The sequence below is a fragment of the Colletotrichum chrysophilum genome (assembly GCF_026319265.1).
Source record: "Colletotrichum chrysophilum strain AFK26 chromosome Unknown scaffold_170, whole genome shotgun sequence".
NCBI classification, from domain to species: Eukaryota; Fungi; Ascomycota; class Sordariomycetes; order Glomerellales; family Glomerellaceae; genus Colletotrichum; species Colletotrichum chrysophilum.
In genome coordinates, this window is record NW_026517457.1 from 68,604 (window position 1) to 95,169 (window position 26,566).

At 53.0% G+C, this 26,566-nt stretch overlaps 5 protein-coding genes across 5 annotated transcripts; 4 read left to right on the forward strand and 1 right to left on the reverse strand.

Annotated features, from left to right (window-relative positions):
- Positions 1-3,220: 3,220 nt before the first annotated feature.
- Positions 3,221-3,962, reverse strand: COL26b_012294 (uncharacterized protein; the record flags this gene model as incomplete). The annotated part of the gene is made up of 3 exons (XM_053184939.1): positions 3,221-3,406; positions 3,465-3,638; positions 3,711-3,962. The coding sequence occupies 3 exons, from the start codon at positions 3,960-3,962 to the stop codon at positions 3,221-3,223; spliced, it is 612 nt and encodes a 203-aa protein (XP_053031130.1).
- A 3,722-nt stretch (positions 3,963-7,684) lies between these two features.
- COL26b_012295 (uncharacterized protein) lies at positions 7,685-8,424 on the forward strand (the record flags this gene model as incomplete). Its single annotated transcript, XM_053184940.1, has 2 exons — positions 7,685-7,731; positions 7,818-8,424. 2 exons carry the CDS (start codon positions 7,685-7,687, stop codon positions 8,422-8,424), a joined length of 654 nt encoding a protein of 217 aa, XP_053031131.1.
- Positions 8,425-8,839: 415 nt separating this feature from the next.
- COL26b_012296 (uncharacterized protein) lies at positions 8,840-11,727 on the forward strand (the record flags this gene model as incomplete). The annotated part of the gene is made up of 4 exons (XM_053184941.1): positions 8,840-9,133; positions 9,348-10,034; positions 10,099-10,691; positions 10,746-11,727. The coding sequence occupies 4 exons, from the start codon at positions 8,840-8,842 to the stop codon at positions 11,725-11,727; spliced, it is 2,556 nt and encodes an 851-aa protein (XP_053031132.1).
- Positions 11,728-16,908: 5,181 nt separating this feature from the next.
- COX16 (Cytochrome oxidase assembly) lies at positions 16,909-17,365 on the forward strand (the record flags this gene model as incomplete). The annotated part of the gene is made up of 2 exons (XM_053184942.1): positions 16,909-17,175; positions 17,282-17,365. The coding sequence occupies 2 exons, from the start codon at positions 16,909-16,911 to the stop codon at positions 17,363-17,365; spliced, it is 351 nt and encodes a 116-aa protein (XP_053031133.1).
- Positions 17,366-25,157: 7,792 nt separating this feature from the next.
- Positions 25,158-25,937, forward strand: COL26b_012298 (uncharacterized protein; the record flags this gene model as incomplete). The annotated part of the gene is made up of 1 exon (XM_053184943.1): positions 25,158-25,937. The coding sequence occupies one exon, from the start codon at positions 25,158-25,160 to the stop codon at positions 25,935-25,937; it is 780 nt and encodes a 259-aa protein (XP_053031134.1).
- Between the last annotated feature and the right edge of the window lie 629 nt (positions 25,938-26,566).

Consider the following 26,566-nt stretch of genomic DNA (forward strand, 5'->3'; position numbering starts at 1 on the left):
ACCGTGGCAATGAGATCTAATGACTGTGGGTTAGTGGCCACTGTATGTTGCGAACTCCCTCGATCAGATGGTGAAGGAGATCGTGTATAATTATACGTGTCCTCCAAGGCTCTGCTTCCTGACGTCATGTTACTTTCGAGTTGAGCTTGATTATATGAACCAACTTCGTTTGCGAAACTCTGCTGAGCGGACCTATCTCGACGTCTCGCCGAGTGAGACGAGCCGCTTTCTTCCATTCCAACAATTGTGTTCGTTTTCGAGACCGTGTTCATACTGTCAGTCTGTAGTTGAGTAGTTGACTGAGGTCGTGAATCTAGGCCAACGCCGCTGTCCGAAAGCGTGTGCCTTCGTGATATTGAGTTTCGGTCGGTGCTTCCAACTGAATGGCCAGTGGCTTTCCCGTCGGACACTTGGCTCGGCCGTGGAGAAACAGATCTATGTCTTCGGTCTTCATACGTCCTTCCTACCCTCAACGATGTTGTCAACCGCGGGGGTTCTTCCGATAATTCTTCCTGGGGCGATTCCGTAATTGAGATACTGGGAGTGTGTCCTGGACTTGGCGACGGGGATAAAAAGTTGTCTTCGGGGATTGTGGTGATAATGTGCAACCCTCTTGATTCATGTGGCGTGGCTGAGATAGCAGGGGTTGTCAAGGATCTGACGGGGCCTTGTGACACAGAATCGCTCACTAAACATTCTAAACCATCCGTCTTAGAGTTTGTAGATGGTCCTGGGTCTGTATGGTTCGTAGGAAGAAGTGCGGGCCGACTTGGAAATAACAGGTTCCACTCGTTATAGAGCTCAGCAGCATCAACTCGATGCTTTGGTTCAGCAACGAGCATCCGACCTAGAATGAGATTGCTCAGTTGGGTGTAGAAATCAGTGTCGCCTGCAGCGGTTTTGATTGCTTTTTGGTGCCAATCCTCAACTGTGTTTAGGACACATGTCCCGTCGTGGAATGCGCCTACATGGCATCCATCCTTCAACACGGTTTGTTGTGTGGCTTTGATACGGTCGTTATGATAGCGCCAACGCCCACGGTCGCCCTGAAGGCACCAAACCAGCGCTTCGCTTGCAACGCAGCCTAATGCCCAGACGTCATTATCTCCTCTTATGCCTCTTGTGCCTTTGTTATCCACGCAGGCCTCGGGTGCGCCTATGATTCCTCAGTATTTCGTCAAACGACAAGCTTGATAACTTACTGTACATTCCGTTGCCTTCTTGGTCCATGGCATCTTCGTCCAGACCTTTGTACCTCATCCTTCGGATATGGCCAGTTCCCATGTCTGCAAACTTGAACGCGAATCCATGCATATTTCCGAAGCCCTCATTACAGACTAGAATGTTTTGTGGATGTATGTCTTGATGGGTCCTATCATGGTAATGTCAGTACATCAACGTAACATGAGCAGGCAGAAATAAATATGTACCCTCGTCGCATCCAGGCTCCCTTCGAATATTCTTTCGAATCAGTCAGGTTGTGAATACGCTCTAACCCTCTGGATAGACCCATCAAGCAATTCCAAAACAGCTCGCGCTCCGCCTTACTTTGCGGAGGAGGTTGATGTTCGAAAAAGGATTCCAGAGTGCCACCATTGGCATACTCTAGTATAATTACCCGCACATCTAAGCTTTGAAAAGAACCGTAGTATCTCATGATGTGATTGAATGAGTCTTCCTTGATAAGGTTCTTGTACATGTCAACCTCATTATCGTACATGACCTTTAGGGTGTCACTGCTACCCCGAAGAACCTTGAATACAACAGTCTAGCAGAGTATGCATTAGAAGTTTTCTCGTAGGAGCGATTTCTTTGGGGGTTGTTAACCTTGTAGGCGGAGCATTGCTCATGCAACGTCACTTTGTCAAGACAAATATCGTCACGACGACCGGACTCTCTCGGACTAATTCTTTCTGTTTTCGAAACTGGTATGATGTGAAAAGGAGATAATTCCCTCTTGCTTGGTTTTCTTTCACTTCGACCCATGTTGAGTGTCAGTGGACAAAATTTCCACTGGGATTTCTGGAATCGCTCGAACACTTCGCGATCGCTGCTGGATTCCGAGGCTGCAGTTGGTGTTGCTAGTAGTGGCAGCCCGCTGTCATCCACATTATACCGAATGAAGACAGATATATCTTGATGTCGCGCCATGAACGTCAGGACAGAGAATACAACGAGGTAATGTTCCCTGATTTCTTGGCCGGTATCCAGGATGTGAGGCTCCGTGTTGCAGAGAACATTTTCAATTTTCTCGATAGTCCAGAATCGGCGAAGTTCAATCTGTGGCATGAACTCAACGTGGTCCCTTTCTGCACTGTTCCCGTAGCAGTCGTATTCCTTGATGTATTGGGCGACATGTTGCTGGAAATCTTTCACAGCTCCGACAGGTTCCATAATGCGAGAGGAGTGACACCGACCAATGAGCAAATAGGAGGGATAGATATTCGATAGAAATTATCGTTAAGCAATGCCGGTTTCTAGTAAGCAGTTGAAGTCTTGTGCAATGCTGGTGACGGAGATTGGTGCGGTCCCCTGGGCGTGCTGCCTACTTAACTGGTGAGCCTGACGACGGTGCAGGTTGCCTCCAGCCTTATTTCCATTTTGGAAACATCGGAAATAATGTGAATAAAATGGCGAACCGTGTAGGCGACCGGTGGCTTCAACAGGATTGTGGCTGCCAGACCGCAGGACATAAATCGTAGCCCCCACTCCCCCTTCAGCGCGACATTTTGCATTCTTGATTCGGGAGAACCAGTTAGATTCAGGAAGCTCAGGGATTATTTTGCATGGTTTTGATCCCGGTTCCCTAAAGCGCCTCCCATTCGTGGGTGCCGTAGCCTGCCGCATGCATAAGCTCATCACGCCGACTTGGCAATTGCCTTGGTTTGTCGAGCTGGACTTGGCTACCACACCATGACGGCTAAGTCGGTAGCCCAGACGCTTGACGCACGTGTGAATCTTACTTCCTCATATCGTTTCCGACATGGCGAGAAACCATACGAACCCAAAGTATGCCACAATGGCCTCTTCATCAGCGAATTTTGCCGGCATGTGGGTATTGACAGTGTGGCGAGGTCTCAATGAGACGTTGTCTTCAGGGAACAGTTCCATTGGGTGAACACCATCCAATTTCACATGTATTTGATACTTGTGCTTCTAACATAGTAAAGGCTTCTGTTGGTGGTTTCGCCAAAGTAACTCCACGGAATCACCCCATGTTCTAAAGGTTGCTTGTTCTCCACCTCAGTCTCAAGTACACGAATAGCCATGTTCCAATAGTTACGATAGTCAGCGGGATGGTGATCTTGATGAACAGTCGAAAATTGTCACCTTGCCACTTGAATGGTGCCTGCATGTCCTCCGGTGTCTCTTCGTTCCAGAGGAATACACCGCTCTGAAAGAATGTCTGGCATTTCGTCAGAGGTTCAGATAAAACTGGATATTGCTGGAACGTTCGCTCTTACTGCTACAAAAGTGGCTGGCAAGAAGAAAAGAGTAGCGACGGTAATGACATGCATCGAAGTTGTTTGTCGTGAGGTTTTGTCGGATATTATTTGCATTTGCTCGCTGTTCTTCTGGGCATACTCGGCGAGTTTGGTGTTAATCTGGTCACTTCTCTGCTGTAAAGCTTTGTCGTACTATGGAACTTCTGTCAGTCAACCTCGTTCAATCTCCTATGACTCCAGCACAACTACGAGTTGGTTACTCACCAAAGATATGCCTTGTTCCAGGTTGGCTGCCAGACATTTCAGTTGTCTCGAACGCGTCTCAAGCATCTTTGAAATGGAAGCAATCTCTCTCAAGAACTCGTTAATAACAGCCTTGCAAGCATCCATATCCTTGAACTCGGTGGCAGCGAGGTTGTCATAGTGGTCCCCAATGTTTTTGAGGACGCCAACGTTGAGATCCAAGATCAACATCGACTTCTGGATTGTCTCTGCATGGTGGTGAAGAGACTGCATGTGTTTGAATCGGATATCTTTCAGCATTCCTCGAGGGTCTAGTCCGAGGGACGAGCTGCTGGCGTTGTCGGCAGATGTTCCCTGTGGTGGCCCCTTTTCCAGGTCTGTTGGTAAATCTGTCTGCGTCCTAGTCCAAGATCTAAGAGTTGAGCTTGTAGCACTCATCATCCTAGAGAGCATTGGCGACTTTATCACGGTCGTACCAGAAACCATAGTATTGGTTTTTGATGGGCTAGTCTTTGAGTTCGTTGTTGATTTCCGTGATATTGTCTCCCTCATGAGCTTCGGATAGATTTCTAACCCGTCTTCACCGACGTGATCATCGACAAGTGCTTCCCTGGCTGGCGCAATAATGCGTTTTACGGCTCCTTCTATGTCGTTGATAAATTGGCGCCAATTCTCGTCGCACCAAGACAGGTAAATGACATGAGTGGCAAGAGATACTTGCAGGTGGTGTGAGATATCACCTTCGTTCAATTCTGTCTTGGGCGGGACGTTCAGAAGGTGTCGAAACTGCAAGATCCGCTCCTTGAAAAGTTCGCTTCCTTTAATGTTGATCCAGAGGGCTCTTCCGGTCTTCAAGTCGAATGAGTGATAGTTCGCAGTTTGTCGGAACTTCCAGTTTAGTCCTTCCTCTTCATTCTCTGAAAATTCCACAGACCTCAAGAGATACGAAACTCGGGTCTCACGTCCAGACCTTCCAAGCTTCTTCAGTTCCCGGGACTCATTGGAATTAGCGCTGAGAATGTTCTTTCCCCTGAATTGGGAGAGACAAAGATCAACAGGTTCATCCTGCTCTCCAAAGGCATGGAGTGATTCAAGAAAGTAGGGATCTACTTGGTGGTATGCGCAAGCAAATTTAAACATATCCACGGAGCAATTTAAGGGTGATCTCGAGTCTGGTGACGCCAGAAACCTATATGGATCTCAGCAAAAAGCCGTGCATTGTCTAGGCCTTTGTATCACTTACAAATGACGGACAATAGGGTCCTTATCGCTCCGAATAAGGTGCTGCTTCAAGTCATTGACACCGGAGATACTGGTCTCTTGGGCAGGGAATTCTGAACAATTCATCAGTACCACCGTGGTTTAAGTGATTGAATGCGGGACCATTACTATTGAGACCTCCTGTCTCCCATACGTCGATGTTTTCATGTGTGGCGCAAAACACAGTCTTCTCTTTCTCTTGAAGCTTGTCCCACTGCGTTTCATTATACCATGCCTCTTGGGGACTTTGGGTGTGAAGTTGGAATTTTGGATACTCTTTGTATCTATGACAGAGTTCAGCAAACTCGTCTTGTGGGTCGTGGTTCTGCATGATGTTCCGAGGGGCAAGAATGGAGCTCTGAAGATGGTTCACAGTCATTGATTGAGACTAAGATGCACCTGATTCTAGTAGAGCGGGGTTGCCGAATTTAATGTGAATGATGGCTCAAATAGGCGAATAAAATCCCCGTCTTGGATTCTCTGGGCATTTTGGAGCATAACTGGCCACTGGGCAGGCCACGGTTCCAAGCCTGGCAAGGCATAGCCATAAGGCAGAACTACTAGCTATTACAGCTGGCTGCACATAGCAGGCGGATAGATACAGGTTTGCCCTGTTAATGCAGGCTACCTGTGGCAGGTATAGCGGGTTCTCAACGTTACAGGGGTCTAGTGCATATTGGATCACCTCAGCCGCCAGTTGTCTCGGAGTAACATGAGCTTGTCATTGAGCAGCAGGTGGATGTGACCCTCGTAATTTGACTTGGCAACTAGCAAACGAGCATACATGGAATTCAAAGCCTCCTCACAAAAGTCCCCGTGCTTCAAGTCTTCTTGACCGGTGGGTTCCAGGCCTTTAAGTTCTTCAAATGGTCTATGTCGCTCTTGATTTTGTAGTCAGTAAAAGGATGTTAATGGCAGAAAGAAGGTGAACCAAATCTACCTTTTGCAGCTCCACAGGCGCAAAGATCACAGCTTTTATGCCTTTCACCTAGTATACCAGATGTTACTAGACGGAAGTTTAAGGATTGCTGCTGCTCTACCTCAATTTGACATTGCTTCCCATGGTTGTGCTCGAGCCAGGATGTGAGGACATCCAGCCTGATTCGGTAGATCGAAAGGACCGATCGTACGTTCGAGTCCTCCATCGTGGTGAGACTATGTGGCAGTAGACATCCGCTAGATGTTTAACTCAAAGGGTATTGTGCGTTGGGCGAAATTCCATTTCATCGGTCGAGCCCCGTGGATATGCGACTGCTGAATAAATGTGGAAAAACGATGGTCACCGGGCGAAGCTTCAGCGGGAAGACAACCACCATCCTCTTTTCTCGCCAAGAAAATCTCCATCCGACCTTCTTCTTCCATTGATGTTTACTGGCGTATCATTGGTCGCCTGATCTTACACCGGCTGACCGGCTGCAGTATGCGGCCTGGTGGTAACATTCCTGCAGATTGCGGCATGTAAGACCAGTTTGGAACACCGTCACACCCCGGTATTAGTTGAGCTACGCAGCCGCATTATGGTGTCAGAACTTGGCTTCGCGGTACCTTGTTCGGACAGACGACCAATGCGATTTCTTCCCGATGCTTAGGGCCTCTAGCCGGCAGCCTACTAACAGTGTCTCGGTCGCCTCTTGAGTTTGCCTTGCCGCTGCCTGGAAGCCTTAGTATGTCTCGAGACCATTCGGGGCGATCATTCGTCGACACCACCACCCATCATGGAGGCTGCTTATCTGTGGCCCGCATCACGAAAGAGCCCAATGCAATGCACATGAAGCTGAACTTTGGTGGCGGTGAGGTGCATGTACTTGACGGCAGAGGCTCAGAACTCGAATGCAAATGTCGAGCGGGCTCACGACCAAAGAAATGTGAGGGCTACTAAGCTGCTCTTACATCTGAGCTCTGGCTGCGGCCGGGCATCTACAGAGAGATAGATGTCACCCGTGCAGGATCCACTGCGGTAGCGGCACGGATTGCAAATGGTGTGCCTGGGAACGCTGACAACTCTCAGGCGGACTACACCATTTAGTCAGCCCAGAGCAGGTACTTCTTAAGCCCTCGCGGCTCTCCCTCGTTGTAAATCTTTCTAGCTTTTAGGATGACGTTGATGGGGAAAGAACCCCACTCTTCGACAGTCCAGCGTATTCGTTGAAAAGGCATGGGCAATACATGAAGGGTTTGAAGATGTGTCCCGGTCCTGGCAATGGATCCCTTAGAACCTGTCGTCTCTTCATTAAGACCATGAGCTTTATGAGTTGAAATATGTCAAAGAATCTCACAGATAACGATATCACTATCTCGGATGACCCCCGCACTTCACTGAGCTGTTGGTTACTCTGCCACATTATCTGACTGGTTTGAGGCTCCGATAATGGGTCCGCCAGATTCCCCGCATTGTCTTCTATCAAATGGCGAGAACGGAATGGCGATGATTGAGATCTTTGTTGTGTTTAATCCTCGCTTTCGGAATGTCGTGAAAACAGGGTGAAGCCTGAAAATGACTCAGCGACAGGGGCGCACATCACCAACGCAACCTTGAACCATGGCAGAGTGGCTGGGAAATGTTTCCCCGCAGATTGCTTATCTTCGCTTGTTCAACCATATCTCTGCTGAATTGGATGGTTTTTCGGTCGTTCGACTTTTAAAATGATCCTGTTTTTGTAGGTTTTGATTTGGAAAAACTATCGATACTAGGTTGTCGTCGGCGTTCATAGCGAGTTTTCGGAATGTTGTGCAATATGGTAACGCGCTCTGCACTGACTATTTCGCTTCTTGTCGGTTCAACGTAAGTGAATGCCAAATTGCTCTAGGTTGAAGACTCACGATTCTGACATTCAAGGTTGGTAGTGTGGCGAGCTGTTCGGCCTCCAGCTTCAAGAACCTGGCTTTCGGAACTTTGACGAAAGGAACCAATCATGACCTCGTCATGAGACGCTACCTTGACTTTCACGGAATCTCAGAGACATCCAACATTTCGTACTACGACTCTTTCTATGACGCCGTCGCTGCGATGAAGAACGACACCCTCGACTATGTCATGATGAATGCCGTGCATCCTCAAGCTTCATCAATAGTTGGCAGCGACTTTCGCAACGTCTTTATCATCGACACATTCATCTCCCCTAGCAAGCCGCTTGTGGTGGCTACCAGGAAGGACGTTGCGGACCCACAATCAATCGGCATCTTGTACCCTTCTGTCGCCAACTACACCGACACGAGCAAGTGGTCAGACGTTGTTCAGATCACTTCCGGTGGACTGGTCCAAATCGCGCAGGACCTTCTGAATGGGAAATATGACTCTGCAATCATCTACCAGGACACGGCGCTGGCGAATTCGGATGTGCTGCAGATTGACGAAGAGCTTGGCTCTCCCGACGACGCATGGCTGCTTCTGGGCCGAAATCGGACTTACACGAACAGTGTTCTGGCTTGGCCAAATGCGCCTGTAACATGGCAGTGGAAGAAGCAATGGTATTGACGTAGCATCGGCGCGGTGAATGACGGAGCGACGCTTTGATAACCATAACGATGAGGGATGCCCTCTTAAATCGCTACGGCCGGTCCTGGTCGCCAGGCCATAATCACGTATCATGAACTATGCCAATTATAATCAAGTTCTAATGCCCATTGAGTGATGCATTCTCTGCCCGAGATTCCCCAGAAATTCGGCGATCTAACAGCAGACCCTGGTGGTAAAGGTAAGGGAGGGATTGCGTGCCCCGCGATCTGCAGTGGAGATCAGAAACACAGCAGACGCGCTCTGTCGCGTCCGTCTTACAAGGTTCAAGCCACCAAATGACGTACTTGTCAATCGACTCTCACAACAACCCAATGGTAATACTGCCCTTTGAGAGTGGCCGAATGGTTGACAATACTGTTTCTCGTCCGCCACAATGAGCTACTCTGCGCCTGTGTCGGTAGGATCTGATGACTCGGACAGCGTCAGTGCAGGTGAGTCCGTTTACGGGGAGTGGAAGGAGGACCTGTTGGCGTGTCTGGAAGGCATCAAAGCCGTCGGCGACATTGCCAGCTTCTCAAGATACCCCGCCTTCGCCAACCCGGGCCTCAAGATCGGAGACAACCCGCCCATCCCGCTTCCGCTAGCACCCCGCGATGCCGAAGTCATCAAGGCAGCCTGCAGGCAGGCTCCGTTCGGCAGGGGTGATGAGACTGTCGTCGACACGGCGGTTCGAAAAACTTGGGAATTGGACCACACCCAGTTCAAGCTGGCCAATCCAGAATGGCGCGGTTTTCTGACGACTGTCGCCTTGGGAGCAGCCAAGGGGCTCGGGTTGTCGAACATCAAGCTCAACCCACACAAGCTCCTCCTCTACGAGACGGGGTCTTTCTTCAAGAAGCACAAGGATTCTGAAAAGGAACCTGGCATGATTGGCACGCTAGTCATCGTTCTGCCCTCGGAACACCAAGGGCGACGTTCACATCTCATTCGGATCGGATGTGCGGAGTTTCTCAACGGCTCCATTCTCGACGTTCGACATTACCGCACTCGCTTGGTTCTCCGACGTCTCGCACGAGGTCAAGGAGCTGGTCTCCGGATACCGTCTGGCTTTGACGTACAACATCGTTCAACAAACAGGAGAGCCGCAGTCTGCCGCATTTTGGGGCCAACAGGCGCAGGAAGTGAAGAAGATGTTGCGTCAATGGGAGAACAACTTCCCCGAGGAGGACTTTCTCGTCTATCCCTTGGACCACAAGTACTCAGAGTCCACAGTCTCGGTGCAGAACATGAAGGGCCGCGACAAGGCCGTTTGTAAGGTCCTGCAGAATGTCGGCTCCGAGAGCGGCGTCTACCTCCTGTTCGGACACATGACGCGCAGCGAGCAAGGAGCGATGCCTCACTGGTACGGCTACGGCGCTGAGGAAGACGATGATGACGGGGAAGACACCTACACGACCATGAACAAGATATACTCTGCGGAAGGCGATGAAATCGATGCCAGGATTAATCCAGAGAAGGAACAGATTCTGGACATGGATAAGTTCACTTCCGGGAACGCTGATAGCGAGGACGAGGGAGAATTCACTGGAAACGAGGCCGCTGAAAACACTCTGCGGTATCACAACTATGTAAGTCCCAGACAACCTCTCAACTCTTCTAGGCATTTCCGTAATGACACATGCGAATTCGTAGGTCGTGGTTCTTCTGAAGAAGAGGAGTCTCAGGCACCACCACTATGGTTCTGCAAGCTTGCTCCAATTCGAGAACTCCATATCCATGGTGGCAAGCGACATGGAGAAGCATATTGACGACAAAGATACAAGAACTGTGGCTCAAGCCTTTTTACGTGATTGCATTGAAAGGCGTGGCATTTCAAAGAACGGAGTCTACATGATAATTCGTTGCGCTATGCAACTCGATGATAGCGAGCTCTTCCGCCGGGTCATGTCGTCTGCCGCCAAGCAGAGCGAAAAGACTCATTCCAAAGCTCTCGACATGACCCGCGATTATCTGGAGGAGAAGTTCGCCAGTAACCCCGACGCGGTGGAGTGGGACAAATGGATCGGCACGTCTGCCCAGAACAGTCTTGGAACCCTGCATGCTACTGTCTCGAAGTTGTGTTCTCGATTCAAGTCGGAGGCATTGCGAAAGTCCTTCGCTCAGTGGGGGCTAGAGAGGCTAAATGAGAAGCTTGAGTCTCAGGAGGTGATGACTACCGAGGAGCACGTATTCTTCACGCATGGCCTAAAGGTGTATAACGATAATCAGGATTGGATCAAGTCTACGTACGAACCCCGCTCTCTCTTGTTAAGAACGGATCGCTAATACGTGCTGCTCAGACTGCTTCAGACTCTCGTCGTTCGAGGTACACGTGACCTTCTCTATCAGGTTCTCTCATTTGTCTTTGATAACAGAGAGAAGCCTGAGTACTTGGACGCAACGGAGGTGTACGAATATGTCCTTGACCAAGGTCCCGGTTGCCTACTTCTCCAAGGCCCCGACCTTATCCCCAGGCCTATTCGGGCCGGCGGCGCGTGCTCTGGCCCTCTCAGGGAGTTTGCAGCCATATTCAATAATGTCCTTGACCTCGGCCTCAAAGCACATGGAAACAAGCTCTTGGATGCACTCTGCAATAACCTGGTACGACTCAAGGCGGAGTGCAAGCCAAAGAATATCGGCGGAGACGTGGTGGTTAAGCTCATCGGACCCCTGATGACAGCCTTGGAAAAGCACAGCATCGCTCCCCCTTCCGCGATGAAAGACCTGTTGCAACTTATTCTGGGTGAAGGTCTACACAGACAAATCCCAGCCCGCCCGCCAAAGCCATTGGGTTGGAAGCACAAACCGATCAACAAGTGCAACCGATTCACCGGTGCCTTTTGCCGCGCTTTTGATGAGCTGCATGTCTTCTTGGCCAACAAGAAAGACCAGGTCTGGAGGTATAAGAGTGGCGAATCCCTCCGCAATCACGTCGAGGCTATGCTCAGGACCTCCATCATTATGGGACACTTCAAGCTAACCACCGAACGTGTTGGGTTACCATATACGCTGGTTGTCGAAAAGACGGGCAAGGAGTACGCAGACGAGCTGGACTGCTGGAAGGAAAGCTTGGTGACCCTGGAAGATCAAGTCAAACCCCTGGTGGGTGACATGGTGGCTGATATCCTGGGCGATGAAGCATACAGGGAGCTGATCCTGCTCGAGGAATTGCGCGACGGGAAATTGCGCGACGGGGAGGTTGGAACTAGTGTTGCTGGAACGAAACGTACTGCGGATGGAGCTTCGGACGGTCAACCTAAGAGTTCACGCCTGCGGACGTGAGCTATTTGGAAGACAAGAACTAGATTAAACATAATGAAGCATTTTCAATGGCATGCCGTTGACGATGGTATCTCGGTCCTATTCTTCCATTCAAGTAGTGTATCATATGGTGGTATTCTTAGATCACAACGGAACGAAACACAGTGGAGACCCCTGCGACGCCCAACGTCAAGCAAGCTGCGGCCAACATGACAGATAGCCCGCCGGCTGGGCGAAAACGCCATGTGTCGTAGAGTCTACCTTGCCACGTGGGTGCTAGCGGGACCCAATATCTGCAACGGGGGAAGACATGAGATGATGGACCGACCCAGCGCGAGGCTCTTTTTCACATGCTGGTGCCGCTCATGCAAGAAATCGACTCAGCAGAGTTACATATCTGGTAAATTCGAACGAGCTTGGATACCCGACTCAAGTCGTCTACATCATTAGCAGTGATATCGACGTGTGAGGTAGCATGGTTTGTCGACTCATTCATGATACAGAGCATCACGCAATGCTGTTGAGGCATACGGTGATAAGAGGGATTTCTGAGTCGCTTATCTGACCTCATGAACTCTGTCATGTCTTCCTGCCTTGGCAGCTGAGTCGACGACTTGTGCGGGAAGGCTCGGTGGCCCTTGTCTAGCGTGAACTGATGGCCCAGCATGCCGGTTCCAGCGTATCACCAACTCCCACAGTCTCGCAGAATCTCGAAGCTTAGACGTCGGTGCCTCCTTTTCACCCCAAGTTCCACCAAAGCTTCATCCTCCTTCTGATAGAGATTTATCAAAATCACCAGGGCTAGATCAACCATCTCAAGTCCCGCGAGGGAGCAGTGGGTGGTGCGCGGGCTCCCAGGTTGGCCCGGGAAGAGGCTTGGTCATGGCGTGATCGTCTCAACTCCATAAGCGAAGGGAAGTCTCTTTCCAGTCGTGTTCAAATACCTCGGCAGAATTAAGGGAAGGGCAGGACGGGCCGCTGTCGTCGACACGAGCTCTGAATAGTTTCTGACAGCTCGAGGTTACGATAATCACGTGAAGTTGCCTTCCTGCAGGGAAGCGGGGCAGAGATAGAGACAAGATTGTGGAGAACAGAGAGCGTGTGGGTGTGAAGTAAGGTAAGTGGTGTTGTGAACGATGGTTTGAGTGAGCGGCGTGGGTGGTGCGTGTATGTGTTGCGTTCGTGGATCTGCCGCAGGTTCTGAAACAAACCCTCACTCAGGTAAGCTAATCTGTCATCGTTTGAACTTGCCGCGATCCATGATCAGACAGGAGCCAAACCAAGCTAACCAAGTTTCCCGTCGCACAAGGTTCCCACTGTGCTCGCATTCGAAGCGCATGCTTTTTGCTGCAGCTTGACTTCTGGTACTGAAGAGGCATTTAATTCGGACAGCGGGCATATGCGAGTGCTATGAGCTGAAGTAATCGAGGCGGTGTCTGCTTCTTCCTCTTCCCCTCACAGAAAGCCGGAAGTTGGAATACGTTGAATGTTTGATGTTGTCGTCGTTTCGGGACGTGGTGCACCCCTTGTCATCTTTCCGCGTTATCTTGATTTGGGAAGAGGGAATTTGTTGCCCAAGTCATGCGAATCGGGTACATGGAATACGATACGCGGTTGATAGGGTTTTGCCTCTCGTAGATTGATAGCTATCCGTTGCGAGCTGTCAAGCTTGCACCCACCTCCCGGGGACCATGTCCGACTCATTCATGTTGCTGATGCTGCGCTCCGCGATTACTGCAAGGTAAAGTGCTTTGAGCAAATCCCCAAACGTCAGGAGTACAGGATGCAGCTTACATGCATGTATTCGGCGATTTCAGAGCTGAACTGCTGCAGAGCTCAGGCTCGGGCGTTGCACCGCCTCCAGGCCCCCTCCCGGGTCTCACGGATGAAAGACATCATCGCATCATCACCCTCCCGTCACCCCGGGTCTCAGCACAGTCTGGTCATTTGGGAAGTATTACTTGATTGGTAAGTTTGTCATCTAGATTTTGTTTTTCTCATGATAGGCGCATGTAAAATGACTGAGCCTGTGTTGTGTATCTCTTGTGGGAGGGACGGAACCTCTCCCGAGTGAAAGAGCAAAAATGCATGGACCATCGTCGCCATCGCGGGGTCCGGTGAGTTTTTAGTGTTTGGTTTTTTTGAACGCCTTTGCTGTATTGCATGATGGCCAGATCCCGCCCCCAACCGTTTTTTGTCTTTGCGGCCATTGCTCCAGTGGGATCCCATTCTGCGCCGATTGCTCGCTGTCCCGCTTCGCTTTCTAGTTCATTTCGTTTCCCCTGTCTTTGCGTGTGTCGTCGTTAAAAATTGCAGAAAATGTTGGTTGCGTAAGATGAGTGATGGGTGTTTGGTGATCGGTGATTGGCGGCTTCAGTTCTTCACCCGCGAGTCCCGGGCCGGACGACTGGCCCGCTCGACCCGTCGATCGCCATGGGTCGACCGGGGGGTGGCCGATCCCCAGCGCTCAGCTTCAGAGAGGAGTCCTTCCTTGATGGCGGCGCCGCGTTTTGATGCCTGATGATTAATGAGTATTTTTTGAGCTGTGGGTGAGTGGTGAGTGAGAGAACATACTGCGCAGAGATGACACCTATCGCCGAAGCGGGAGACGGTGTTGTGGCAGTGGATAGAGCCCTGTATGGTATCACGTGAGACTAAGACCTTAAGACAAAGAACCGCCATGGGGAGGCTCACGTAGTAGTTGGAGCAGTAGTAACCCATCTTGAATGTGTGTGTTTTTTTTGGCTGGGGAAGTAATCAGATGAAAAAGCTGGTCAGGTGGCCGTCGAGATGGGCGAGTGCGTTGAAAAAGCGAACTTATTCTTGAAACTCGAGGGAGGGGAGGGATGGACCAGCCGGGAAAGGGAGAGAGAGGAGAGGTTGACAGGAGGTGACAGCTCGCCGATCTTCAACTTTTCTTCTTTTCGATTTTTCGATGTTCGCGGATATAGGTCAAAGAAAAGAAGTGCCAAGTTACCTTTGCGAGCGCAGAAGAGGGACGGACAGGACTAGAGAGACACTTATACCATGACACGGCACACCTTGGGACACCCCAACGCCACGAGCGCCCAGACGCAGCGGCACTGGAGAATTTGGGTAGACCAAGGCAAAAAAAAAATCCATTAATAAACACGCTCATTCACTCTTGGATAGTCCGGCAAGCTTCCTTGCGGCAGCAGAGTAGCAGGCTACTGCCACTTGGTCCCGCTTTGCGTCGTCCGCCTCAACGAAACGAAACAAGCCTCGGAGACCGTGACACCTGTCCAGGGCTACCCCTTTCACAGGGCCTTCCAGTCGGCTTGTGGCCCGACGAGCAACGACTAAGCCTAAAAATTATCCGACGAAGGGTTAAGGCAGAAGCCATTGATACTGTGTGGTCCAGGGGGGAGGGGAAGGGAAGGGAAGCAAGACATGTGTGAAGAAGATGGCAGACGGGCAGAAGATTGAGGGGGACGATGTTGAGGTCTCGGTGCAGCTGTTGCGGGCCCCCAGTACCACCATAAGCTGCGACGAAGCTGCTGCGGTGGTTGCAGTCCAGTGGTCCAGTGCAGCGCAGTGGGCAATGGGGGCCAAAGTTTCCGTGGTCAGTGCTTGTCCGGCACGGTTTCCAGCTTGCCGGGAACCCAGCGGTACCCCTGGGCCGGCTCTTCCCCCTCCCCTTCCCCTTCCTGACTTGGGGGCCCTCTTTGTTGCTTGCCCTGGGCTGGGCCGGGCCTGGGTGGTGGTGGTGGTGGTGGTGGTGCTTAGCTGGGCGCTCTTCGTCTGAGCGGGATGGCTGCTTGTAGTTTGTGGCAGTCCGTGGGAACCTTTTTCTGGCCCCCTGGTCCCCGTCGTCGTCGGGCGCGAGCGACTCGCGACGTTTTGGACACTGTTTGCTCCTCTTCTCTTCCTCCAAGTACCTTGGGAAGGGCCGGCAAGCAGGGAAAACAACGGCAAGAGAACGGACGGGACGGGTTGACCAAGACACAAGACGTGCCAGGGCTGGGGCGGGTTTGCGGGGAAGATCGCTGGGCAACACGACGGGTAGGACGGTGGGAGAGGGCAAACACTGTGGACGAAGGGCGTTCCTGGGCTCGTGCCGGGTTTCAGATGAGGGACGAGGTGACTTGAGTTAACTCGAGTACTGAGTACGGCAACTCAAAAGTACGGACGGAGTGGCTGATGTGTCTACGTGTACACGGAGCTTCGTGGAGGCATCCCGTACTCTGTACCCGGCTGGTCCCAGAAACAGCAACGTAAGACGAGGAGTGAGAGAGTGGTAGAGACGGTTGCTGCTATTTGTGGTGTTTGTCAAATGCCTTGATATCAAGTTCGGGGGAGGGACCGGCTTGGTAGGCTGGTGGAGATCGGGGACCTTCTGTCCGGTGACGGATTATGCGGATGGAGTCGGTCGAGACCGTTTGGAGGGTCCACGTCAGCCATCTAGACACATCTTCTATGCGGTGGGCACTGATATGGCTAGATTCATTGACTCAAGATGGCTCTAAGCCGCAACGCGCCGTGGCTTTGGGTCTTGATGTTGGTGTTGGCATGTTAAGCTCCGTCATTCTTCATTTACTCTGGGGCTTGGGGGACCAAGCATTCCTCTGCAAACTACTATGCAGTAGGTAGTAAGGTAGTTTTGCTGGCAGAGATATGATGAGTACATGCTAACTTTGACTAACCGAATCGATATAGTCAAAAGACGGGCCGCCACGGCGCATCGGGGCGGCTTATTGCGGTTGTAGATTCAGGTGAGGGTAAACTCATTCATGGTGAAAAAGAGCAAGATTGAGAATGGGCGCTGCAGTGGCTGCGATTAGATAACGACGCCCTGGACGCCCTGGACGCCCTGGACGCCCTCAGCAGCAGCACCGCTGTACGGCGCCGTAGACTCGACACTGTGCGGCACGTGCGCGGAAGCTAGTGGAGGCCTGGTGGGGCACCCTGGCACCAAAGCTCAAACTTTCTGGGAGCTCCGGGAGGAAACTCCACCTGTCAGCTTTTGGTTCGATATTCTTCTCTTTTGTTGCTTTCCGCATCATCCTCAGATCAGACCACCTCCGTGCAGACCACCAGCCACTGCTCCAAGTGAAGCCATTGCGAATTACCACGATAGTCCTTGACGACGTTGACCTTGTTGTTTCTGGAGCAATAGTTTCGACCGACAATCATTGCACCATCAGCCGTCAATTGAATACCAAAAAGAGTATCGCCGCCACCATGGCCGTTTTCGACAACAAAAAGTTCAAGTCGTCCGTCGACACGAACAACTTCGCCGCGAGGTACCGAGCCATGATGGCGAAGCGCCCCTTCCTGCTCTTCGGCCTGCCCTTCGTCGCCGTCATGGTCGCCGGCTCCTTCGTCCTGACCCCCGCGACGGCCATCCGATACGAGAAGCACGACAGAAGGGTGCGCCAGATGACGAGGGATGAGGAGCTGAGCATGCGCCGGTCGGCGCGCAAGGTCGACATGAAGGAGGAGTACTACGTAAGTCAATCTCTGCCAAGCTCACGGCCTCTTGAGGGGGCTGCGCGAGCCATGGAAATGACGCAGAGGGAAAAGAAATGAAGGACTGACATTGTTGGGAAAACAGCGTCTCGCGGCCAAGGACATCGACAACTGGGAGCAGAAGCGTGTGAAGCGTTTCAAGGGCGAGCACGACGGCATCATCGAGTAGACTCTTCCACGGCGATTGCGTCTCGCATCTCGATCTACTGGCTGTTGAACCGCAGCACACACGAAAAGTTTCGATTCCTCGAGCCCATACTTGGACAGATCGAGATGAGGCAGATGACGAGATCACAAGAACGCGCGGGGACGAGATTCCAGTGTTGTGTTCTTCAGCATCGCGGTCCGCGTCTTCTTCCAGCATGGCCGTCATCCTACTTTAATCCCATTCTAGCCTCACACGAACCCGAACGCGAGGCAGGCGGCAAGGCGCGCTTGTTGGCTGCCAGGATTTTTCACGTTGACGCAAGGAAATTGCATATCCTAATCTCGGGTGCTACCGACCTTGCATCAATGCGCAACAATAAACATCAAGCCACCACTCAGGGTTCAACACAGCCGCATAGCGCATTTGACGTCACTACATCAAGCCCTATGCCAATCGTTATATGACGGGTCTTGCGGTGCGGTGCGGTACGGTGCGGCCACGGTTGGCTGCCGTTGACGGGAGGCATGCACGCATGATGTCGGGTCATGCCCGGCTCTTTAAGGGTCTGGCAGGCGGCCGTTGTTGTGGAGAATGCACGACGGAAGGGCGGGTTTTCCTGGGCGCTTGCAACGCGGGATGACGCACCTTGCGGTCGATCTGGGGTTGACCAGGTTGTGCCTTGGCGACCACCTCACCCCCCACCAAAGGGGGTCGAAACACAATGTCTTGATGGGGCAGTCTATCAGGACGCCCTTTCTAGCGAAGTTGGGAGATCTCTGGAATGGGGAGAAGCACGCCGTCGGGTCGGGAGGTCGACACGGGGTCCAAAACCCCCTCGGGACAGACTGATGTCGACTCCCTTGGGACGCCCGCCTGACGATACGCGACACGTTGCCACGCGGGCAGAAATTCCTCACGGGGGCTGACGGGGCGGCTGCCAATATCAACATCATTCAGCATAGCAAATTGCCCGGCCGGCGTAGTCGACGGCCGACGAGACGGGTCTCAGTCTCGAAATTTTGAATCATCAAGCGTTCTTCGGCATATATCCAAGTGAACCTCTCGCGCGTACCAGGCGCTTACATGCAGGGCATCGTCGTCCTGGCCTTTTTATGTGTGTGTCTGTTTTATTCTTGCAATCGGGAATTGCGGCCTCGATCTGACAGGACGAGAGTTGTTGTGGAGCAGACTGCATCGCGATCGAGCTGGCCGACTATCGTGGACTCGTAGGGCGCGAAGTCAACGGTCCCTTATCGGAAGATGTCAGCCCAGCTGGACCTGTCAAGCCCATCGTTCGAGCGGCCGTTTTGTTTCAAACTTGCTCTCCGTCGTACTGCATCGGTCGATCATGTTACAGCAGGCGACACCAGCAGAGCAAAAATCCCCCGGCGGGCCATTCAGCTTTTCAGCTCGGCCAAGTGGCAAATTACACGGCAGGTTTTGTCCAGGAACATGTCGATGATCTGAGGTTGACCGCAAAAGAAGGCCGCCCTGAACGTGAGTGCGGTGAAAAGGGCGGTCTCAGAAACTGATGGGGGTGCAGCCGCGGGCGGACCATGATTTCTCTGTCGATCGGGATCGTCGGGATGCCGTCACCCGTACCCGCAGCGAGTTTGAGCCCAGCAGTCCGGCTCTGATGGGGAAACGGCTCTTTGGCGGCACTTGCTGACTGATGCGGATGGGGCTTTTCTTCTGTGGCTGGCGTTAAAACCGTCTGACAGCTTCGAACCCCTTCGGCAGGATTGGACGGCAGCGGTCCTCCTGGGAGGAGTCAGAGTGGGATCTCTGGGATTCGTGTTCCGGTTCGTAGGAGCTGGGAAATCCTCTCGGTATCCGGGGGTGGGAACTGTTGACGCGGAATCCTGTTGGCCGACGGGGCGCACTGGGCTCTCGGCGATGACAAACACTACGAGTCCTCGATGACTATTCGTCGTATACGTGTTCGCCGGCGTGAGCATGGCGAGGCTGTACTTCGGTGTTTGCTGCGCTAGGCACTTACACCAGTCCGCTTAGAAGCCTCGAAAACAAACCATCGGCGTCGCTATTCTTGGAGGCAGTAGGCAGACAGGCGGGGGATCCGCTGGAGAAGTTTCTGTCTTGTCTTTGACTCGCTTCTCCTCCCTTTCGCCGGGTCGCCGGTGTTGAGTCACCACGGAGCCGGGTGATACAGAGAAAAACTTTTTTTGGGGCCGTCGTGCTGGGCGTGCGCGTTCTGGTTCAAGGGCGGAGCTACTTTTCTGCAACCGCATCGTCTCGCCCTCCCTTCCAACGTCTCCGATTGATCGGTGAGTTCTGTAAGTCTGCACGAGCATCAAACCAAGTGGGGGCCGCGACGTTGGTCGACGACGTCTACACTTTGTAAGCTTCCGAGAACCCTCGGAGGGTTGGGAATCGGTTCGGCATTGGAAATACCAAAGGGAGTGTGGTATCGTACGTTCAAGGGGTGGGAGGTTGTTCGAACTACGGAAGAAGAGGGTGTGCATGATGCGGACGGGATGGCGGGCAGGACTGCGTGGGCGGCATCACCGATCCAATGAGCCTAGACAGAACCAACATTTGACGACTATTCTTACCAACGGTCTCTTGAACCAAGTGTCAGTCATGTTAGCCCCTTCAAGCACGAGGTGGTTGCATGGCAAGCGTGACATGCCCTTGGATTCCTGACGGCAAAAGATGTTCTAAAGCATCGACTGCCGGTGGGAGGTTCTTCGTGAGATCGAGATGCATATGTGCTGGGACCCCTTTCCCGGAGTTGATCACTGTTGGACCTATTGGAAACTACGACGGGGAGGGGGGAGAAGGCATCACGATCAGCTGAGCAAGCAAAATACACTTCCTACCGGTTTTCTTTCTTTGTCTCTGGTGGCTTGGGGAGTTGGGAGGTGGTGCGTGGTGAGCCAATCGGAATGCTTGACTGACAATTTCATCAGAGTTCGCCAGGGATGCCGGGGGTGATGAATGCACGGCGCAGCTGAGAAAAAGTGTTCGGGGGAGGAGAAGCTGGTCCGGATGCGCGGGAATATGGGGGTGGAGCCAGATCGAATCGAAGCCCAAACACTACTGCGTTTGTAGACCCCCAGAGAGAGACCTCGGACCGGGGAGGGGCTTTTCCAACAAGATGGTTCGATGCTCGCTGACTGAGAACCTGGAGGAGAGAAGCCCTCTCAAGAATAACCCTAGAGAAACATGGCAACACCCAGGGATGGGATGTGAGATACACAGATGGGCGCCAGCGAATGAGGTGCGGAGGACATACCCGCAGTCTGCATACGGGAAGGGTGGTGGTGAGAAGGGGAACAGAACGGCGGCACAGTCTTTTGCGTTAGAGTGCATGCAGAACATGCGATGGCAGCTGCGGCACGGCGGACGCACTTGCGTGTCTGCTTGCTTGCTTGCTTGCTCAGCCGCCCGCCCGCCGTCTGGTGGTGGCCTGTCAGTTCTCAGGAACCGCAGCATCTCTCCCATGCCTCCCATTCGTCGCTGTCCGCGAACGACAGCTCCGGTCCCGTCGGGATGGATTGGGTGATTCATCGACGGCCACGTTCGTTTCAAACGACCCCAGGCCAGGTACGAGAAACTAACAAACTCTCTCGTTCTCAGGCCAGGAACAGGCACAGGAATAGGAACGGACCATCCACGAGTCCGCTTGCGAAAGGCGATAAGGCCAAAAATTCGGTCTGACTGAGCCCCCGTTTCGCCGCCTGCGTGTGCGGTTTTTGCCCTCCTGCCGTTAGCAGCCTAGCCCGAGGCGAGACGAACTCTCATCGTGCCATGGCGCTGCGTGGCGCCGCTCCATCTTCAGGAACCATTTTCGTGCATGCGTGTGTGTGGTCTCTTCCTGCCAGAGAAATAAAGCCATTTGTGCGGCAGCCAAGGACTCCGCAGCATGATCAATTGGATACACTCGCCCGTGTGCCTGTGGACGTAAACGGCTGATGAGGACAGCGTGGGTTTGCCCTTCTCTGGCTTAGACCGGTGGCGGCTTTTGTGTTCGTTTTGGCTTAGGGGATGAGGAGGAGGGGATCCTCTCAGCATCCGCCAATCCCAATGGAGGCTGAAGGATGGTGATGGTTTTCCGTTGAGGCGATCTTGAGCGTGAGGCGTTCAGCCACTCAGCATCAGCCAGCTGCGGCAGTGGCTTGGTGGTGGTGCTCTTTTCCCCCTCCCGCTAGAGAGCCGTTGTATTTCTCTGACAGGGCTCAGGGTGGCATCTTTCAAGGGCGCGGGAGTATCCCGTATCAGGAGACTTGAAGCAGAGACATTGCCCTTTTTTGAAGGGAGCGTTTCGAGAGATGGAAGAGGAAATGGGGGCAAGGGCAGATCTTGGCTCTCTCGTCTGATCTTCCAGATTTGTTATTGAAGGGGTTCCAAGAGGCAAGCATTCGGTTAACAAAGATCTTCGATGGGAGAGTGCATGAGATGAGGGAATTGCGGAGGGGGTAAAAAAGGGTTCACTGATTGACAAGCGAAGGAGGCAAAGCTGGGGGACAAGATATCAGGGAACCGCCGCGAAGATGATCAGCAGGAGCGCTGATCAGCCACACACACACCATCCACCTGCTCCCAAGCGAAACAGATAACCCGACCAAGGGAGGGGTTTGAGGGGGGCAGATCGATGACAGCCAACCAAAGCGTCAATCGTTGTCGAAATATCCCCTCTTGTGGCAGCGTGGCAGCATGGCGGCTCCTTTGCGAGTAACACGAGGTGAGTGAGTGAGTGGATGAGATACTGAGAGGCACGCCACACCCCTCCTGTTTGGTTCTCTCGAGGGTGTGGTTAGGTCATCAATTTGGCCGCCGGAAGGGACTACGCGTGTAAGACAGGAACAGGAAGACACCGGTAATAGCTGGGAAAGCAGAGACACGCAACCGTGATGACAAGACGACGCAGCCATCCTCTCGCCGTGCAATGAGAGTACGTAACCCCAAGTAGCGCTCCCAAAGTGAGGTACCCAAGTCTCACTAAAGTGAGTGTGGTTGTCTGACTGTATCTGCGACGACGACAGCAAAGACGAACATCAGACACACATTTTTTTTAATCGCGATCTGCAAGATGAGATGCAGATGGCGAAGAAAGAAGGACGAAGACAGCGACAAGATGAAACACACGGCCTCGCGCCTGTGGAACGTATCTGAAGCCGTAGCGTGCCGCGGTTTTGTTGTATTGTACGTACTGCTGGGATTCGCTGCACTTTGTTTTGTAGATTGTCACCATGATGCGCGGCGAGAGAAGGTTCAAGGTTAGTTATCAAAGCGAGGAAGAAACATCAGACGGTCTGTTGATGATGCTTGTTCAGACGAATTGACCGGATGACGTATCCCGAAGGGGGGAGGACCCAACGTTGCGCCCGTCCGTCCCGGGGCGGTCGTCGTTTGGGCCGCTCTCCGCCAGTGCACCGGCCAGGGCGGATCTTCTGTCAGTGGCTTTTTAGTTTCCATGCTGAGTGATGATGGGCTTCTTCCAGCAATGTTCTTCTCGCCGTCAGATCATCATCGGCAGCAGAACCCTTGATTTGCGCATTGAGATAGATACCCACATGGGTACGTGTGATGCCGATGTGTGTATATGCCCGGGTACGTAGTGATAGCGGGCGCGGCATCCCTTCCAGACTGAGGGGGAAACAGCGAGAGGGATGGATGCGTGGATGAGGATGGAAGGCGAGGAGGAAGAATGTGCAGAATCGGGAAAATGAGCTGCTGGAGGTCGCTGCCGAACTTCAGGGTAGGTTCCAGGGTGTGGTGGTGTCCGCCCGGGATGGAGAGGGGCTGCTTGCTCGGGTTTGGATGATGATGATGATGATGGATGATGGAAGATGGAAGATGCAAGGCCAGCAACATGCAAAAGACAGCCACACCCTGGAAGCGAACCGGGAAGAGAGCTGCCCGAAGCCTGGGAGCCCTGTCCCTACACTGCCTTGCTGGCCCCCTGTCCCTGCCTTTCGATAGGTCGTCAGCCTGGTCAAGCCAACCGCCAATCCTTTTGCTGCTTCCCAGAAGTTTTTTGTTTCTCGTGACTCCGTTTTGCTGTGCACTTTCTATTTTCATGTTTGGCCGGGCTCTCGTTTCTTATTCCCCCATTCTTTCTCTTCATACGAGGCTCAAGGGAGAGGAGGAACGGATCACTGACTGGCAGACGGGTACAGAGAGAGAGACCAACAGACACAAACAACACGAAGCTACCTAGACTAGTGCCGCCTCACCCGAAGAGGAAGATGCAAATTTGACATGCTTCCATCTTTGCCCAAAAGCTGTCCGGGGGACCTGGACAGGCGCATCCGCAGTTTCCAGGTGGAATTGGAATGACGAACCTTTTCTTCTTCGGCCTCACAGTTCTCCGAGCGAGGTAGTTGGGTTGGTTTTTTGGGCTCGTCGGGCTTCCACGGGTGATTGATTGATCGTGTGAGTAATCAATTGAGCAATCAAACAAAGTATTCTGCTGTCTGCCCAGCGCCGTGGGGTTTGCATTTCAAGCCGCGCCGCGGTGGTGAGCAATAGACACCCACGCCGGCCGGGCCCCAAGGCGCGGCATTCACGGGTCCGTTCTCGATCTTGCATCGCATCGACATCGAATCTCTCTCTCTCGTTCTACAGATACGGATACCATCATCGTCCCGCCCCAGTGGGCACAGCATCAGCATAGACTCATCATCTTGCTGCGGATAGGCATGCCACCCTCCTCCTCCTCCTCCATGATCACCGATTGGGGAGTTTGCCTGGCCTCATCTCATCCTCGTCCCATCGGCATGCGCCTGATCCTTTCGCTGGTCATTCCGCCCCTCCGCTTCTCTCCCTCTCCATCAAGTCAAGCATAGTCACCCGTCAGGTCCCTAAGAATTCCTCAACCTTCTGTCGCGACACGCACGACGCTGCTGCAAGGCACCGTTCTCATTCCTCATGCTTCGCCTTAGCTCCATTCTGGGCAGCGTGAACCCCCCACACCCTTGCTCAGCTGCACCCCGTCCCGTGAACGCGGCGAGAGCGAAGACGAGAAAAAGAGAGAGAGAGGGTACTCTAGGTACCACCGCCGGTTCCCATACGTACCGCTCGTTGTAGTGTGGCTCACACACACGCACACCACAACCTTCACTAGCTTCCCTGCCTGTTCTCGTCTATCCTTCTTTCAGCCCAGATCGTCAGGGACCTTGGCCCGCGTGCGCTGCCAGTCCACTTTGGCGGTCCTGCGGTGTGCGTGTGAGCGTGTGCAGTGTGTGCAGTGCTAGCTAAGCTGCCCATGTCTCTCCATTGCTGTTTCCTGCTCGATGCTCCGCTGCCGGTTTGCTCATCCCATCCCCACGCTTGGCAGGCAGATGCGTTGTGGCTTTTGGCCGCCCCAGAATGCCTGCTTTCGTCCATCATCGAGTTTTATAATAAGACCCGATGCCCGCTTTCGTTTCCTCAACCTCATGCCCTGTCCCGGTCTGTCCCCCCCTCTGATCATCCTCAACCAACTCCCGACCCCTGTCACACACTCACACAAACCACACTCCTTGAACAACTTTCAAACTTATTACATGCCCTGTGTGGTATAACTCTGTGGTAACATATCATATCCACCCACCCGTCCACGGCTTTGCAGCAGCACTCATAAGCCTCACTCTCAACCTTTCTTCTTCCCATCACCGGGTGTTTCCTTCTCTCACCTCACGATATATATCACATCCCGACAGTCCGGATCAGGAACAGCGGGAAGGGAAACAAGGGCGACTACATCTCGCATCTATATATAACAACACCCGCCCACGCACGACTGCCAACGACATTTGGCTCACCATCCTCTACGGGTATCACCACTTACACACACACAACCCACACAATGTTCGGCTCAACACCATCACCATCATCCTCAAGAAAGGGCAAATGCCCCCGCGAGGCAATGCACACCCGCAAGCCCTCCCTCTCCAACTCCATCTCCAGCAACGACTCCTCCTCGACACAATCAACCCGCTCCTCAGGCAGCACAATCCGCCACACCCGCAGGCTCGACTTCGACCCCCTCTCGCTGCACCCGACCTTCCAACCACCACCAGGCCGCCTCTTCGAGCGCCCCCTCATCCACAACTCCCAGGCCATCGAAGACGCCGTCCTCGACTCCTACTTCTCCTCCCAGGAGGCCGCCCTCGCGGAACACCAGCAAAAGACCAAGGCCGCCTTCGCCGCCGCCGTGCCCAGCATGCCCCAGCCGCCCGTCGACTCCCCGCGCACCCCGATCGACCAGCAGCGCTCCCGCGAGCACGCCGCCGAGGGCGACGACTACTTCCTCTTCAAGGTGCAGCAGCACATCGCCGCTACGCGCCCGCAGCTGCCGCGCTCCCACTGGTCCGAGTCCACCGTCCAGACGCTCGACATGTCCTCGCCCGATGAGGAGGACGACGACGTCGACGCCGACGGGGACGGCAGCATCGTCGACGAGGAGCGCCCCGTAAGAGAGTCTCGGTGGCAGAACTTTTCCCACAAGAGGAACTCGCCGCCCAAGCGCCCGCAGATGAAGTCCCTGGACAGCGTGGAGGACTTCCTCAAGCGCGGCGGGTGGAAGAGGCGGGGCATCGTCTTCGACGGCGAGAGCACCCGGCATTCCGACCCCAGCTTGTTCTAAAGTTTTCATCTTTACCTTACTCAACCCATCACTCAACACTACCACCACTCACTTTTATTTGTTATTCTTTTGATTTGTCTGCTCGGTACTTCGGAAGCGGGAAGGGGAAAAAAACGGCGATTGCTTCATTCGGCTGTCTTTTTTTTATATAACGCCTTTACGATACAACACTAGCGGGCGTTGACTTTGGTCTTTTTTCTTCTCTTTGTCCAGCAAGCCTTCTTCTGTATTGGTTCTTCTTCTTATTCCCCCTTCTGGATTACCAGATTCATCCACTCAGATTTTGGGTTCTTCACTGCTGTAAGACTACTACCGCTGCTTCAGAACTTTTTTTTTTTTTTTTTTGTTTACCGGGGGGTCTGAGAGCCCGAAGGGACCAAAAACGGACGGTCTGGGGGTCCAAGGTCTGGCCGTTACGTCATTTTTTGCGCATACACGAAAAAGTGGATTGCGTCCGTTGCTGTGCACGGGCAACTGTCAACCAGGGGGTCCCAGTAGATGGGAGCAAGAACTGGAATACGCCCGCCGGGATATGCTTCGAGATGGGCAATGTAGTGCCAAGCACCGTCAGGCGTGCTCACAATGGCGCCTTGATGGGGGTTGCCGGCGCCAGGAACGGGATTTCCGTT